A 16,736-nucleotide genomic window follows, 5' to 3' on the forward strand; every position below is an offset into this window, starting at 1 on the left:
ATAAATAAATAAAATCTTTTAAAAAAATGTTTAAAAATAAGCTTCCAAGAAGTAATGCTGTCCCTTCTTTGGCTATGACCACATCTGCTCAGCACCTGTCTCGTACATAAAACTGGCCCATAGCGTCCGCACTCCACCAGCTTGAAAGCAGCTGTCTAGCGAGTGAGTCAGCTGACACCCAGGAGAAGTCCAACATCAAGAGAGGGGTCCCAGACGGACCCAACCAGAGCTGACGTTAGGCCACCAAAGAGGTAGGGGACCGAGGACGCGCTTTTAATCTCACGCCGAGCCCAACGCGCCTGTGCAGGGTAGAGACCGCCCCATCCACACCTCGGGGGCGGAAGCTCGGGCGCCCCGAACCACGTGGTCGCGGGCGGAGCGGGGCGGGGCGCGCGGGACGTGCTGCCGCGTCGTCACCAGCTGAATGGGCGGCGGCGGAGCATGTGTGTGCGGCTGAGGCTGCTGCCCGCCGGGGACGTGGAGAGTGCATGCCTCTCCCGGGCCAGACCGTGAAGCCGGAGAGGACGTGGCGGCGGCGGAGGAGGGGGAGAGCAGCGGGAGGCAGGCTGGGCATCCCTCTCCGGGGCTGGAGGGCTCCGGCTTGGCCGGGATTATGGCATCGCTTGCGGACCGAATGCGAGGCAACGGGCGCATCGCCGCTGGGCTCCTGCTCAACCTCCTGGTGTCCATCTGCATCGTGTTTCTCAACAAATGGATCTATGTGCACCACGGCTTCCCTAACATGAGCCTGACCCTGGTGCACTTCGTGGTCACCTGGCTGGGCTTGTACATCTGCCAGAAGCTGGACATCTTTGCCCCCAAAAGTCTACCGCCTTCCAAACTCCTCCTCCTGGCCCTCAGCTTCTGTGGCTTCGTGGTCTTCACCAACCTCTCTCTGCAGAATAACACCATAGGCACCTATCAGCTGGCCAAGGCCATGACCACGCCGGTCATCATAGTCATCCAGACCCTCTGCTACAAGAAAACCTTCTCTACCAAAATACAGCTCACGCTGGTGAGTAGCTTCAGCTTGGCAAGGCGCACCTTTACCAGTCCATCTCCTGGACCGTCTTTCTCCCCGGGAAATTCGAATGTTTAGCCTTGTGCCACACTCTTTCCCCATCGTCTTGAAATCCACCAGTGAGTCATCCGTGGCCATGTGAACTTCAGGTTTATTTGGGAGAGGTGAATAAAGTCATCTTGGCACTCTGTTGGGTTCTTAGCCCAGAAGAGTGTGCTTGTTTAAGTTTTAGTAACTACTGTTTGTTGGAAATCTGTAAATGCTGTGATTGGTAAGAAAAGAAAGCTGTATTGCATTATGCAGTTCAGCGTTTCAGAATATCTGCAAAATCTCAAACTGAAAAATGGCCCTCCTTTGATCCAGGAGAATAAAATCTTATATGGTAAACGTTAAAGATTCAATATACAATATGTCTCTGAGTATGTCTGCAGTGACATACTGCAGAGGTTTTTTTGTGTCTTTAAATAAAAGGAGATGATAATTTTAGTACTTAATAATTTACAGTATTTAAATTCTTAATGCTTTTGTTATACCTTCATGCTTATGGTTTGTTTAGACACTAGTTTGGGGAGGGTCCTCTGTACTTGCAGGTTTAATGTGTTTGTTGCAAATTGCAATGCATTGACTCATTAATTTTACCCAGAATTTTAAGTAGAATTAAATATGAACATAAATATAGAATTAACTTATTTCATTTTGAAGAAATCAGTTTGTTTTTTCAAATGGAAAAAAAATCCAATTATAGAGGTTCATTGTTTCCCAGTGATGTTTTTATGATTAACCTTGTAAGACAACATGAAAGAAATACTACATTTATGTCTCATGAATTTAATCTGAACGACATTTGCCTCTTTTTCTTTACAGATTCCTATAACCTTAGGTGTAATCCTAAATTCTTATTACGATGTGAAGTTTAATTTCCTTGGAATGGTGTTTGCTGCTCTTGGTGTTTTAGTTACATCCCTTTATCAAGTGGTTGGTAATTTTTTTTTTTTCTTTATGTGCCTTTTTAGCAGATTTCATAAATTTTGAAGCTGTATCCCAAGGTTTAGAAAATACAGTATAGAGACAATAGACTGTTGGGAAGAAAGCATAATTGCATAAATTGTCTGACTCAAGGTGAAGAGAAGAAAGGAGTCAGAGAAACTTTGGTGTTTGATGCTCACCAAGTACCTCCCGACCTGTTGTAAGTGTATAATATCCATGCTTCACAGTCTGAGTTTGTGAGGATGCTGTAGCATTATCTGGGAAATCTTTACAAAATAAGTAATAAGACTTCATTCTTGAAACCAAGACTACTGGTGAAATTTGTGATTTACTCTTTAATTATAAGATTACTATGAAGGAGCAAGTCCATTTCCAAAATTTGAACAGGAAAGGAAAATTTGAGATTTTTAAATCTTTTCCTCAAAAAATATGCTGCTGACACTACTTGTACATCACCTTCCAATGATTTGTCTATATCCATATTTTCTAGCAATGGGTATTTCACTTCTGGTACTATTGTATCCCAGTGCCTTGCCTATAGGAGGCTCTCATTAAAAATTTATGCCTGGATCCACTCACTTCATTACAGTAAAATCTCAGCAAGTATTTTTTGTTGTTGTTTCTTAGGTAGTTGGGAAAAATAACTTGGTGTAGGGTGCTGTGAAACTATTTTCTCTATACTGAAAACCTTGGACTGGAAATTCTGTGTGTGCCTGCATGGGGAGTCAGAACCAAATTGTGTAACTGATTTTTTTTTCCCCACAAATATCTGCTGGTTATAAACTAAGGTGTTCTTGTTATGAATGTTACAGGTTTAAGAATACAGGCTTAGCATCTGAAACATTATAGTACTGATCATTTCAGAAACATTGTTGTATAGACATTGTGGGATTGAGTACATTTTTAAGTGGGAAGGAGCTGTGTAAATAAGAGACCAATGTCAGGAAGAGATGTCAGGAAGACCACTCTGTGCTGTCATTTGGCTCCAAGATACTCTCACTACAGAGAGGAATTAGAGCAAGCTAACCCTTGTGCTTTAAGAAGGTTTGCTTAGATATACTTCAGTGAGTTTAAATTTTGTTATTAGATATAGTAAGTGAACATTCCTGTGCCTCTTTTTTTGTTAAGCAGATTTTTTTTTGCCCAAGAGGGATTACTTATTTACTAAGTACAACAAAAAATTTTATTTATTGAACATCAGAATTTCTTGTATCCCTGACACATAAATTCAACTCAGAGTATTCACTGTCCTTTCCAATATGACCATTTTCCCCACAAGCCTCAAAATTACTGTAGATTAGAATCAAAGATAGATACTGTAGATTAGGATTCTGTATCCCTCAGGTACATATTTGAAATGGGATTGACTAAGGAATGATTGTGGACAAACTAATAGGCAGAGTTTTCTATTATTAGTAAACAGTAAAAGTACTGTTAAGGACTCCCCAAAAGTTCACTTTAAAAAAGCTGTATTTTCGGGGTGCCTGGGTGGCTCAGTGAGTTAAGCCTCTGCCTTCAGCTCAGGTCATGATCTCAGGGTCCTGGGATTGAGCCCCACATCGGGCTCTCTGCTCAGCGGGGAGCCTGCTTCCCCCTCTCTCTGCCTACCTCTCTGTCTGCTTGTGATCTCTGTCAAATAAATAAATAAAATCTTAAAAAAAAAAAAAGGCTGTAGTTTCCCATTGTATCCAGGTGTAATTTCTAAGTTATTTCTTCTTATAGTGTTAGGGCAATCAAAGGAGTTAAAAGATGAGTGATAAGGTAATAGCTTTAGTTGTGGAAAGATGGCAGATTACCTTAGGCATTCGTTCAGCAGACATTCCTTTTGCTTGATGCTCAGCCTTGAAGATACAAAGATGAAAAGCAACTAAAATTCAGCATGGTAGAAACACATGTAGAGCGCTAATCGCAGTGTAGCTCAGGGTCTGAGGAAAGTTCCGCGGAACATCCAGGAGGAAGTGGCAGTTCTACAAGGGAGTGGTGAGGTTAAGACTTCATGGAAAAGTTAGCGATTTAAATGGAAGGGCCCACAGGAATTTGCTTAGCAGAGCAGTACAGCAGAGGTCTTTCTTTGCAACGATGTGTGGACATACGGAGCATTTCTGGAGAACTTGATGGATTTGGTGAGATTCTAGTTGCCTTGTAGAAACCTGAGGCTTAAGGGTGGGCAAGACCAGATGGCACAGTCTTGAATGTCATGCTGAGGAAGTGTGCTCCTTATCCTGCAGGCGCCAGGAAGGGGTTTAGATTGGGGGAGCGGGGGAGTGACTTGATCATTACCTGTGTTTCAGTGAAGTAACTGGTGACAGTGACAGATGAGCAGCTAGGAAGCTGTCTGTGGTTCAAGGGAAAGACAGGAAGGCACCGGACAGAAAGTGGGAGAGGAAAACACAGAGCCCAGGAACTTTTTGGAGAAGGAATGAGCAGTACCGGACAGAATGTAGAATGAGAAAAGGAAGGCATCTCATCCTTGGGGGAGATGAGGTCTTTAATGATGGGAGGAACACAGGAGGAGCTAATTTGGGGAGGTAAGTACTGACTTGGCTTTAGAACAGTCCCTGCAGATCGTGTAAGTGAAGGCAGCCGGTAAGCTGTTGGAGTTTGGGGACTAGCGGTGCCCTGAGAAAGGAGGTCAGAGCTGGAGATGTCTTCAGGTGTAAGTGAGATCAGTCAGGGAGATAAAAGAAAAAGATGGGACATCTACCTTACATATAGTCAATGAAGGAAGACGTGAGTGAGGAAACAGTGCAGACCAGAAGTCAAGGTCTTCCAGGAGACGTTTGCCTGTTCCGCAGACAGCCCCCACAGGAAGAGGGCAGATGGATGTCACCTCTGAAGGTGAGAGTGCCCTTTGGGGGAGCAGTTGCATTAGAGTGATGGTGGGCAGAAGCCAGGGAGCAGTGCAGTGAGAAATGGAGGCCTTGAGAAGAGCCACCATTCCAGGCGGTTCTCTGTCACACACGCAGCTATCCAGTGAGGCTGCTAAAGAAACCGAGGTGCGGGCATCCACACTCTGCCTCCGTTTTTGCTCCCTGTACCCTTCCCAGGAGCAGGCCGCAGAAGAATTGGTTCTTTGTCCTTTGTAGTCACAGAAGACTCTCAGTGAAGGCGGGCAGAGTATGTTTCAAATTTCCTGCTCTTCTATTTTTGTCTTGGTGTATTTCTATAGCTTTCGAGTTTATAGAACAGGATACCCAGATCTACAGGAAAAAGAATTATGTAGGAGCAGTTATTCAAAAGCTTGGCTGTTCCTGCCAGATCGTATTCAACCAGTCCTGTCAGGCCTTCTTTAAAGCCTCCTTTTAGTCGTATTGGTGAAACATTTTGAGGATGGATGGGATTTGAGGTTTTGAGGTGTTGGTTCTCCTGAATAATATAGGTTTTTTTAAAAAAATCTTTTTAAAAGATTTTGTTTATTTTAGAAAAAGAGAGAGAATGAACAGGGGGAGGAGCAGAGGAAGAGTGACCAGCCAGCTCTGCACTCAGTGTGGAACCCAACTTAGGCTCGATCCCACAATCCTGAGAGCAGGAGCTGAGCCAAAATCAAGGGTTAGACACTCAACTGACTGAGCCACGTGGGCACCCCTTGAATGATACAATCTTTATTTGTTTATTTTTTTAAGATTTTTATCTTATTTGACAGAGAGAGTGAGCCCACGCACAAACAGGGTGAGTGTCAGGGAGAGGGAGAAGGAGAAGCAGGCTCCCCGAAGAGCAGAGAGCCTGCCGATGTGGGCTCGATTCCAGGACCCTGAGATCATGACGTGAGCCCAAGGCAGACACTTAACCAACTGAGCCACCCCTGATACAGTCTTTTAAAGTGATTTGCAATTACCTACTTTCTTCTAGTGTACTCATGGGGGATTACTCACAGTAAAATCATCCAGAAAGAAGAAAATTCCTTCTGCCATTGTCTGGGTTTTCTTACATTAATGAAAAGGTCTCACATAATACCCTAGCCACCCACACTGGCAGCCAGGATCGCTGAGGTTCCTGTCAATCCCTAATTAGTCTGCCCTGCTTACCCCCTACTTCTTTTGAGGGGTGGGGGAGCAGTTTTAGAAAGACGTGAAGTCTAACACTGCATCTCTGTTCCTGCTGGTCACCTAAATGTCCACTCCTTTTCCCAAGATCTGATATCCGTGGGCCCCCCCATATGAATTCATTGACTTGCCCCATTTACTAGGGTCAGCAGGGAAGAGAGGATATTTTTTCTCCTTCTTTATAACTGAAAAGAAAATAGATTGTCATACATTGAATTTGCAAAGCTCCTTTCATCCAGGGTGCTTCAAGGACATTTGTATATTATTGATCTTTAAAAAAAAAAAAAATGATCTTTGGAGTCTTGTAGAAGAATTAGGCATTTCTGCTTCCCTCAGCCCTGCCCCATGTTCCCATCCTGGTGACTGGAGTCACATCTTTTGTTTACTAAGTGGTGATGGTTCTTTTTCCTAACCTCAAGCCTTTCGTCTCCTGATTTTCAGTGGGTAGGAGCCAAGCAGCATGAATTGCAAGTGAACTCCATGCAGCTCTTGTATTACCAGGCCCCCATGTCCTCCGCCATGTTGCTGGTCGCTGTGCCCTTCTTCGAGCCAGTGTTCGGAGAAGGAGGAATATTTGGCCCCTGGTCACTGTCTGCATTGGTAAGTTCTCATTGTTTCGCTAAGAAACAAGAGAATCATCCCTCTGCTATTAGTGCGATTTTTAGTTTTCAGAGCACGATCTCAGATCCATTCTCACATTTAATCTTCATAATTACCCTTGAAGGGAGGCAAGCGAAGGATTCTCTTTTAGATGAAGAGACTGAGGCACAGCGTGTGTGTGTGTGTGTGTGTGTAATTTTATAGACACGGACTCGTGTCATAAATGCTGTTCTGATCATGGATTCCTTTTCCCCAGCCCTCCTCCCCGCACACATTCAGCATTTCATTTCCCCGTCTCTGCCCCTGGAGGTAAGTCTTGTTAACATTCTAGTGTGTGTTCTTCCATATTTTGCTCTGTGCTATCCATACGCATGTAAACAGTACACATACACATACACACATGTATATACATAAATTAAATGTTTATTTCTTTGACAAAAGTGGGGTCATAACGAAAATAATTTTCTGCATCTTGCTTTTCTCGCTTCGTACCTCATGAACATCTCTTCAGATGTTCTGTTCAGTGTCCGTATCATAGATCCGGTGTTGCAGTAGACAGCCTTATTATATATATCTTTGGGAACTGGCGCTTTTTTTTCCTTTGGAATAGAGTTCTAAGAGCAGAATGTCCAGATCAAAGGGAGGTGTACTTTGGGGACATTTTAAGTTAGAAAGTACAACCCCCCTCCTTAGGGAAGGAATTTCTGCTTCCCACAACCTTAACCTTTGGAACACAGTACGCAGAAAAAGCTTGTTTGTTGGTAGTGATCATTTCTCAAACTTGCACAGCCCTCACTCTATCCTGAGAACAACTCCAACACTTGGCAAATGTTAACTTATTTAATCATCATAACAACGTTATTAGGTGACTGCTATTATTATCCTCATATTTAGGGTAGAGGATGAGGAAACTGAGGGGCAGATGTAAGGAGCTGACTTAAGACCCCACAATCAGTCAGCAGACCAAGCATGCTGACTCCAAAACCCATGTTCTCAGGTGCTCTGCTCCGCTGCCTGTGAGCAAATGCTGGTGGTTTCCAGTTCACATCTTTGCATATAACCTTTTATCCACGGTAGAAATCACTTGTCCGTCTCTCAGATAGTATTTCCTCTTAATTTTACCAAAGTGCTAGCCGTCTTGGTTACCTGGTCTTCACACTCTTGCAGCATAGATAGCTTAAACCGAAAGGAGGGGCTTTCTGCGATAGGCCCCCTGACAGAGTCGAAGAAGAAAAGTGGCCCCCAAAAAGTCAGAGGAACTAAGAGCATAGCGGTCTGAGTCCACTGAGTGAGAAAGAGTCACCTTCGTTCCTTAAGGTCCCTAGAGGGCATCGTTGCCTCAAAGTAGAGCAGGCAATTATGTTTTCAGTGATGGTTCAAGTCATCAAGGAGTACGCGTGTAACATTCTGTCAACTCAATAAAATTAACAACAGTATATTTCTAGAAACAGTTTTTAAGTCTTTAATGCTCTTAGTTGAAAATATAACGGACTCACTGTGGTAAAACAAATGAAGTGTTACTTTTGTTACCTAAATAGGACACAGTCCAGCTCCTTCAGTCCTCCTGTGACCTCCGTGATCTAAAAGCTGATAAAAGCCTCAGGGGATAGAGGACTCTTCAAATACGACATTTTTTCTTTAGAATTTATATTTCTTAATAATTCAAATCATAACTGATACTTTATCTGATTCTCTTATTTTGGAAGTAGAATATAATTTTATAATCTTTTAAATACAACAGTGGGAAAGGTCTGAATGGATGCACTAGGGGCCCACAGGGGCTTAGCCACTTTGTCCCCCATCCTCAGCCAAGCCAGTTTCTTCACGTCCCACGCACACGTCTTGTGCTTTCTTGCAGCCGTGCTTTGGCCCCTACTGTTACGACTGCTTGGAGTCCTACCCCTTCTTTGTCTAATCTGTACATGCATTCAAGGTCCAAACACCCACTCCCTCTCCGAGCCCTAAATGATATCTCCTGCCTAGAGATTCATAAAAAATCTATTGTGTGTTCGTCTCTTCATGAGGCAGCATTCCAGACCCTTTTACCTATTTCCTGAGTTCACTGGCTTTCCTGTGGCTAAGAGGTGGCACAGTGGAATGGGTTATATACTGGGCCTCCAGAATCAGTCTGCCTGGGCTTCATCTCAACCCTACCACATACTACTGTGTGATCTAAGGCAAAGTGCTTTTCCTTCCTCTGTTCGTCTGTGAAAAGGGATAATATTTTACTACCTCATGGGTGTTTGTGAGGACTAAACTAGTTAATATATGTAAAACATGGAGGACAGTTGTTGGCACGTCATAAGTGCTGGGTAAGTGCCAGCTATGATTATCATGATTTTTAGTATGTCGTCAAGTGGTTTCCAAGCTCTTTGAGGACAAGACCCTATTCTGTTCCTCAAAAGGTCATGGAAAACCACTGAACACCCATTGATTTAATTTAAATAAGGATAAATATGAGCAATTAATAGAAAAACATCTGGAAGGATACATACAAAGGTATTAACAGTGGTGGGTGGTTAGGATTATAAAAGTCCTTACCTTCTTTTTTCTTATCTTTTATTTTCTGATTTTTCTATATGGAATGTGTATTACTTTTATAATTAGAAATTATTACAAAATAAATTTTCATCAGATGGATAAGAAAAGTGAACCTGGAAATTTACATTCAACCAGGATGTTACTGGAGAACTTTCTATTGCACCTTGTAGACAAAATTACATTTCAAATAGTATTCGTTCCGCTATTTTACCCTCAATTCTTGCCGTCTCCCAAATGGATTTTTTTTAAACTCTTGTTCTTAATGGTGGTTATTTAAGTTTTTAGAAATGCCCAATGAGATGGATTTTTACTTGATGATGATAATGATCGCAACTGCTTTACATTAATGATTCTTTGGGTTTGTTTGTAGCTTATGGTGCTGCTCTCTGGAGTAATCGCTTTCATGGTGAACTTATCGATTTATTGGATCATTGGGAACACGTCACCAGTCACGTATCCTTTTCCTAACGGCTCATGAATGCATTGTCTTTTCTATTTTCCCAAACTCTGTCACATTCATTTCCTTCTGTGAGTCTTGCATTTACTATTACGTGTTCTAAATTGAGTAGCTAGGCTGATCTTCAGTCTTTTCCTGTATCTTTCCACATTAGACTCTATGGAAACTTAAAGAAAGGTGAGCCAGGGAAATAGGTTAGTTTTCTTATGCAGCAAGTGACCTTTACCCTTATCAAAATCAACATAGAACACCAAGCCTGCCCTATAGTAGAGTTAAATAAATACTTGTTGAGTGGATAATGGAATGGATGCTGGGTTTTGTTGTTGTTGTTGGTTTTTTTTTTTTAATCAATTTTCAGTCCCTGTAGTATTAAAGTACAGGTACAGCCAATCCAAAAACAAAAGATAACTTCAGACCATTGACATCTGACTTTTGAACATGGTTTTGTACTTATTTGGATATGGGTGTGCCTGTTTTTCTCAGTATTACTTCCCAATCAAGAAATGAAATCAGGCCTCAAAGGTCTGAATCATTTGTAACATTTTGCTTGTCATTCTGTTTCTCTTCTCATTTCACTCCTTCTCCACTCTTAAGCAAAGGCAAAGAAGGATTTCCCCAATTCAGAGAGGTAGTTTAGTAACATCATATCCAAAGTGTGCTGATCTATTTAAATGAGTGAACGCTGAGATGTCACCAAAGTTAAAAAGCAGCCTATTTGTCAACTATCAATAAATACAACAGTTATAATAAGAATGATTTAAAAACCAAAAATCCCCTACATTTAGTAAATATTTATCTTGCACCAGGCTCTGTTGGAAAGAAACGCCTCAGATGTAGTAGGCATTGGACTCTCAAAGCAGCTCTGTCGGATAAATTCTATCATTATATTTTGCAGAGGAGGAAGCAGAGGTGCAGAGACGTTAAGTCATATGCTTAAGGTCATATGGCTGAGAAGTCTGGTATCCAGATTTGGACCCACAGAGTCTAGTCCCCGACCTTGTCCCCTGCTGCCGAATCAAGGTATCCAGTGCTGTGCCCTGATTAAGAACATTCATTCATTCAACCAATATTTTTTTAAAATTTTAAATTATTATTATTAAGATTATATTTATTTGACAGAGAAAGACAGTGAGAGAGGGAACACAAGCAGGGGGAGTGGGAGAGAGAGAGGCAGGTTCCTGGCTAAGCAGGGAGTCCGATACAGGGCTCGATCTCAGGACCCTGGCATCATGACCTGAGCCAAAGGCCAACAACCTTAACAACTGAGCCACCCAGGTGCCCCTCAACCAATGTTTATTGAACAACCACTATAAACCATTCACTGACTTAATAAGTCCTTCCATGATGAATATCTACCATATGTTGGGCATGGAGATACAGGGGTGAGCAAAAATCCTTGCTCTCCCAGGTTTCCTTTCTGGTGAGGGAGACTAAAGAAAAAAATTCACGTATACATGTATAGTGTCAGATACTGTGAGGTGCCAAGGACAAAAAGTAAAGCAGGGAAGAGAATCTGAAATGTCGGGGACTGGGTTGAAATTCGCAGGGAGAGTCAGGAGGGCATCTACAGGGAGGGGATTTTGGAGTGAAGACCTGGAGGAAATGAAGCCACCCCATGCAGACCAGGATGAAGAGTGTTCCTGGCAGAGGGAGCCGCAGGGAGGCCCTGACGAGCAACCAGGAGGCCTCGAGGTTGCAGCAGGGAGAGCGCAGCGTGGGGAATAGTAAGGCTCTGAGCAGAACAGGGCGCTGGGCTGAGCAGAGCTTGCACCTGAGATGGGAAGCTGTTGGCACTCGGAGCAAAGAAGGGACGAGCTTTTATCTACCTTCCAACATGATCACTCTGGGCTACGATGTTGAGGACGGCCTGAAGCGGGTGTTTCAGCATGAGTGCAGTTGACCGTGTGGGTTGGACAGTTCTTGTTTGCAGACGCCTGTCGGGTGCACTCCAGGATATTCAGCAGCACCCCGGCTTCTGCCTGCTGGGTGCCAGTGGCGCCCCCTTTTTCCCAATTATGATAGCCGAAAGATGTCTAGTCCTCTTTGGTGGCAACGTCACCCCGGCTGAGGAGCACTGCACTGAAAGAATGGCACTGCCGCAGCTGAAGTAGAACAGCCCGAAGGAGGTTTGGGGGTGGGGAGCTGTGCGGAGAGCAAGTCTGAGAGTTCAAGGTCGGGATCTCAGCTGCACCTGTTCCAGGGACAGTCAGGTGTCCTGTGTGGAGGCTGTTTGAAGCAGGGAGGCCAATTACCAAGTAAACAAGTAGAAGAGCCTCCCAGAGATTGGGTCCTGGGTCCCGTCCGTGTCGACTGTTCCAGAGCTAAGAGGAACAGGCTAAGTGGAGTAGCGACCAAGGTAGGGGAGGAGGAGGGGGGTCAGCCATGTTGAATGCCACTGACAGGTCAAGCCGAGGAAGGCCAGGAATTGAGGAGGGGTCTTGGGAAGGTGGAGGGCGCTGCTGTTCTGACAAGAGCTTTCTGAGCATCGGGGGAAAGCCTGACTGGGGCAGTGAGGGGAACTAGAGAGGGGAATTGGAAATACCAGGTGTAGAGTGTTCCTTTTTTATTTAATTGAAAGTGTGTGTATATATATATTTTTTTAATTTATTATTATTATTATTATTTTTACCTCACTGAAGAATTTTCTTTACATATGCCTTCCCTCTCACATAACTGTCTTCCACAGATCATCTCATGATGATCTGAGGAGTATTCTAACACTGAAGTGTTAGAACCAGTGGCTTTCAGATAGTTCCCCGTGGAAAATGAAGCCTGTCCCCTAACGGTTAGAATTAGCTCCTGGGGAAGAGCCTCTGTCCCTCAGGAAATGCCATCTGGTGGGTCAGGCGAGCACAGATCCCCTGGTCACACGGCCAGCGTTCTCCTGCCCGGAAGGAACCGGCAGAAAACAGAGCGGGAGCGGAGAGGTCAGAAGGCCCAGGTGTGCACACCCGGCCCGGCCCGGCCCTGCAGCTGTCACTCTCCTCTGCCATCAGTCAGCGCTGGTCACATCTGCAGGGTCGGGGTGCGGGGAGTGTTGCCCCAAGAAGATGCCCCAAGCCCCCGGCAGGTGTGTATCATGCATAAATGCTGCTGTTGACAGCTGCTGACACACGGGGTGCGTATATTAGCTTAATTAATCCGTGAGGTCGCTTTTATCAGTTTCCATTGTACAGGCAGGGAAGCTGAGGCACAGAGTGGCAGCTGTTTCTTTTCTTTCTTTTTTTAGATTTTTAAAATTTTATTTGACAGAGAGTGAGCACTAGAGCGCACAAGCCAGTGGGGGGTGGTGCGCAGCAACCAGAAGGGGATAGAGAAGCAGGCCTCCCACTGAGCAGAGAGCCTGACTCCACTTTGGGTTTGAGCCCACGACCCTGGGATCAAGACCTGAACAGAAGGCAGACGCTCAACCGACTGAGCCACCCAGGCGCCCCTGGTAGCTATTTCGAATAGCGTTACTGGAAGAATAGCCGGCTACACAGTAGACATCTGAAAACATAGTGAAGTCCTGATTTATGTGGAAAAACGTGTAAAATATGGAAAGCCTGATTTTTGAAGGTATGGTACGTGTTTAGTCTATCTTCAGCACAGAGATCTGGAAAGCCTGAATCTGGTGGCATGTTACTGCTGGCCGCACCCCAGACTGGAACGTGGAGTTGGACTTAAATAGACCCGTCCCGTCTGGACTCCAACTCTGCCACTTCCCAACGCGGTGATCTAAGTTATTTGAAATCCTTGGGCCCTAACAGTTGCAGGATGGGAAGAATGATCCCGCAGTGAAGGTAAATGTTATGCCTGATGACGTGAGGGGACACGCGCAGGTAGCATGGGCCCCTGCGTTTCCCTCCCAAACAGAGCCCTGCTGGGTGTGTTTACCTTGAGTCTGCCCTCTGCTGCCACGCGCATCTCCCGCATTTGCCAGGGGAAGTTTATTAGAAAGAGCACTGTAAAACATAGTCATAAGTTGCTGGGCAAAATAGCTTCTCTATACCTTGTTCCCAATTCCTTTCCAGCCTTATAGCAAAGCCCCTTTGCTCTGGAGAGAGATAGTCGAGGTGGTTGAGGCAGTCTCGGGTCCCTGTTGCTGAAGCCTGGGATTGACGAGGCCAAAGTCCTTGTTTCCTGTATGGGGGCGGGGGTGGAGAGGTTGGGGGTGTGAATCAGTCCGTGCTTCATGCAGTTCTCCAGCCACGGGAAGGCTTTGCTTCACACAAATGTGTGCGCGCCCGTGTGAATGTAACACCTAGCTTGCTTTCCCTTCTCAGTGTGTGTGTGAGTGTGTGGCTGTCTCAATCTACCTTGTTGGTTTTGTTGATCCTTAGCCAAAAACGTCAGCTATAACATGTTTGGACACTTCAAGTTCTGCATTACTTTATTTGGAGGCTATGTTTTATTTAAGGATCCATTGTCAATTAATCAGGGTCTCGGCATGTTATGCACATTATTTGGCATTCTCGCCTATACCCATTTTAAACTCAGTGAACAGGAAGGAAGTAAGAGTAAATTGGTACAGCGTCCATAATTAGGTTTTGGCGGAGAAGAGAAAGTCACCCCAGGAAGATTTTTAAAAAATGTTAATTGAGTATGCAAGTTACTTTTCATAGAAGAGGAAAAATTTGTATATCAAAATTCAGTGAATGATGGTTTGCAAGATGTAACACAAAGGAAATTTTATTCATAAATAGGACTTTCTCTTTTAGAATACCTCTAAGACCATGGCTCATGCTTCTTTTCCAGGACTGGTTATATGAAGTCTGTGGGATGATTTGATTATACCAAATGAAATACATGAAATTAAAGTTCTATAATAGGGACAGAGGGGTCCAGATCACCGCACTACACATGTGTCGTGGTTTGTAAGTGTTCAGACCCTTCTAAGGAAGGACAGCAAGGACTCCTCTGCTTACTTATAGGTTGACCCCAGTGTGAGCTCTTTTATAATTTCAGCCAAAGTGTTCAAGTCAGAATTTAAATCTAGCATTTCTATTTTAGTTTGTCTAGTGTAACTTCCTGCTTATTTCACTAACGGGAATGAAATAGCATTTATAGAAAGCAAAGCATAGGAAAGAAGCCCATAAGAAAAAATCCAAATCTAAAAGTACCATTTTTTTTTTCAGAGAAAATGGATAGAAGTTACACGTTATCCAGAAAACTGCAGTTGCTATTAGTATTCTCTTGTTTCTGAGCTTTCAGTGAACTCTAGAAACTGTATCGGATGTTAAAAAAACAGAAGAGGAGACGGTGGATGGAACTGAGCAAGTGTCTTATCCCATTTGTTCTCTTGGCCTCTTTGAGCATTTCCTTTTGGTAACTTCTTGCTGTCACCTCCTTGCTGTCACCCTCCCTTCCACACTGGAGGCCGGCATGGAGCTTTCTCTGACGCTGAAAGCTTTATAGTGAATTCTCTTTCTAAGGTGGCTGAGGAAAATTGTCATTGCAAAAGTCAGGGCAAATACTATTCAAACATTAAGCAGAAACATGGTGAAAATGTGTGGAAAGCTTTTAAAGAGCAGTAGAAAAATAGTCAATATTTAACCAGTTCCATTAGTTATTAAGGGGATAATTTTTTAAAATTAGCTTACAAGGGAAATACAGGGTTTCGACCGAAGGCAATGTAGTGCGCCACACATTTCCTTGCAAAATGTGTTTCTGCCTTCCAGCTTCTTCACAGTTGAGCATTAAAAGCTGTTGTTGGTAACTTCGCACAATAAATTGACTGCAACGGTCCCTCTTGTAATAAATAACTCTTTTAAAAATGTTACATATACCTTTTAGGATTTTTTTCCCCTGGCCTGTTTGAAATGAAAAACCTCACTGAAAATCTGTTTTGACAGAATTTCAAGGTATCGGTCAATTGTCAAGTGACTAGTGTGTATGATTTTCTGTTTTTGTTTTAAATATTCTTTGATTCTTCTCAGTTTCTAAAGATATACTTTATTGTGCTAAGAACTAGGAAGCTATCTTTCTTACCAGATGAGCCTCAGGCATTATGTTTGTCTAAGAAATGTTCTCTGGATGTGTTTAAATTAACATATAATTATTTCCCTAAAGCTGGAGAAAAGTATTTCCATGCAGCAAGGATTACGTGACTTCTGCATATGAACAACTGAGTTGATTTGTGTTTTGCGGAAATTCTTTTTAACTGTAAATACTTGGGGGTATAATCATATTGGGGAGGCTTATAATAAATGACTGATGTCAGTAGGAAGGCAATAAAAAGGTTAGAGCAAGATCGGGTCAGGGTATGTGTATATAAAAATGAATAAAATTCCTACCACTGGAACTGGAGTCTCATCAACAGTTTTTGCCCTGAAGATGATCTTCCCATTGAAAAGGAAATTCCTGGAGGAATAACTGGGCGCAGCCACAGAAACTGTGCTGTGGAGGAACCCTCACTGTCTTTTTGTTACAGATGTAACTGTACTTGTTTTTAATTCTGTGTTAAATGGCCGAACTTCAGTTTTTACCTGTTACAAATAAAGAGAACCTGTTATTTTTACTTTCATATTGTGTGTCAGAACTTTATAGAACCGGTGAAAGAAGGAGAGCATCTGTGTGTGTTTGCAGTGGTAATGCTGGCCTGTCCAGCTCCCAAAAATGCAGAATCTAATACAAAATTTTCATGCTACTTTAAATTTAACACAGGGGCACCTGGCTGGCTCAGTCAGAGGAGCATGTGACTCTTGATCTTGGGGTTGTGGGTTCGAGCCCAGTGTTGGGTATAGAGATTACTTTAAAAAATGAAATCTTTTAAAAATAGTCATAACATGGGGTGCCTGGGTGGCTCAGTCAGTTAAGTATCTGACTCTTGATTTCTGCTCAGATCCTGATCTTGGAGTCCTGAGATGGAGCCCAGTGCCGGGCTCCATGCTTAGTGGGGAATCAGTCCCATGCTTGGGATTCCCTCCCTCTACCCCTACCCCCAATCATGCTCTCTCTCTCTAAAATAAATAAATAAAATCTAAAAAAAAATAATATACCTTAAAGGAGAACTCTGTCTCTGAAATGAAACAGGCTTTCTCCTGTTTCATTTTTACTTACTTTTTATTTTTTTTATTTTTTAAAGATTTTATTTGAGAGAGCAAAA

At 43.3% G+C, this 16,736-nt stretch overlaps 1 protein-coding gene across 5 annotated transcripts; it reads left to right on the forward strand.

Moving 5' to 3' along the window:
• Positions 1-358: 358 nt before the first annotated feature.
• Positions 359-16,154, forward strand: SLC35E3 (solute carrier family 35 member E3). Of its 5 annotated transcripts, none has more exons than XR_006604630.1 (6): positions 362-1,015; positions 1,886-1,996; positions 6,493-6,651; positions 9,563-10,669; positions 12,879-13,431; positions 14,767-16,154. XR_006604630.1 is itself a non-coding variant. In XM_004752459.3 (5 exons), exons 1-5 carry the CDS (start codon positions 614-616, stop codon positions 14,169-14,171), a joined length of 942 nt encoding a protein of 313 aa, XP_004752516.1. In that variant the 5' UTR covers positions 359-613; the 3' UTR covers positions 14,172-16,154. The 5 variants fall into 5 exon arrangements, 1 of the variants encoding a protein (XP_004752516.1); XR_006604629.1 differs by having other exon boundaries at positions 13,225-13,431; XM_004752459.3 differs by lacking the exon at positions 12,879-13,431 and having other exon boundaries at positions 359-1,015; positions 9,563-9,645; positions 13,985-16,154.
• The last annotated feature ends 582 nt before the right edge of the window (positions 16,155-16,736 follow it).

The sequence above is a fragment of the Mustela putorius genome, unplaced genomic scaffold, assembly GCF_011764305.1.
Source record: "Mustela putorius furo isolate JIRA1106 unplaced genomic scaffold, ASM1176430v1.1 tig00537227_pilon_pilon_pilon, whole genome shotgun sequence".
NCBI lineage: Eukaryota > Metazoa > Chordata > Mammalia > Carnivora > Mustelidae > Mustela > Mustela putorius.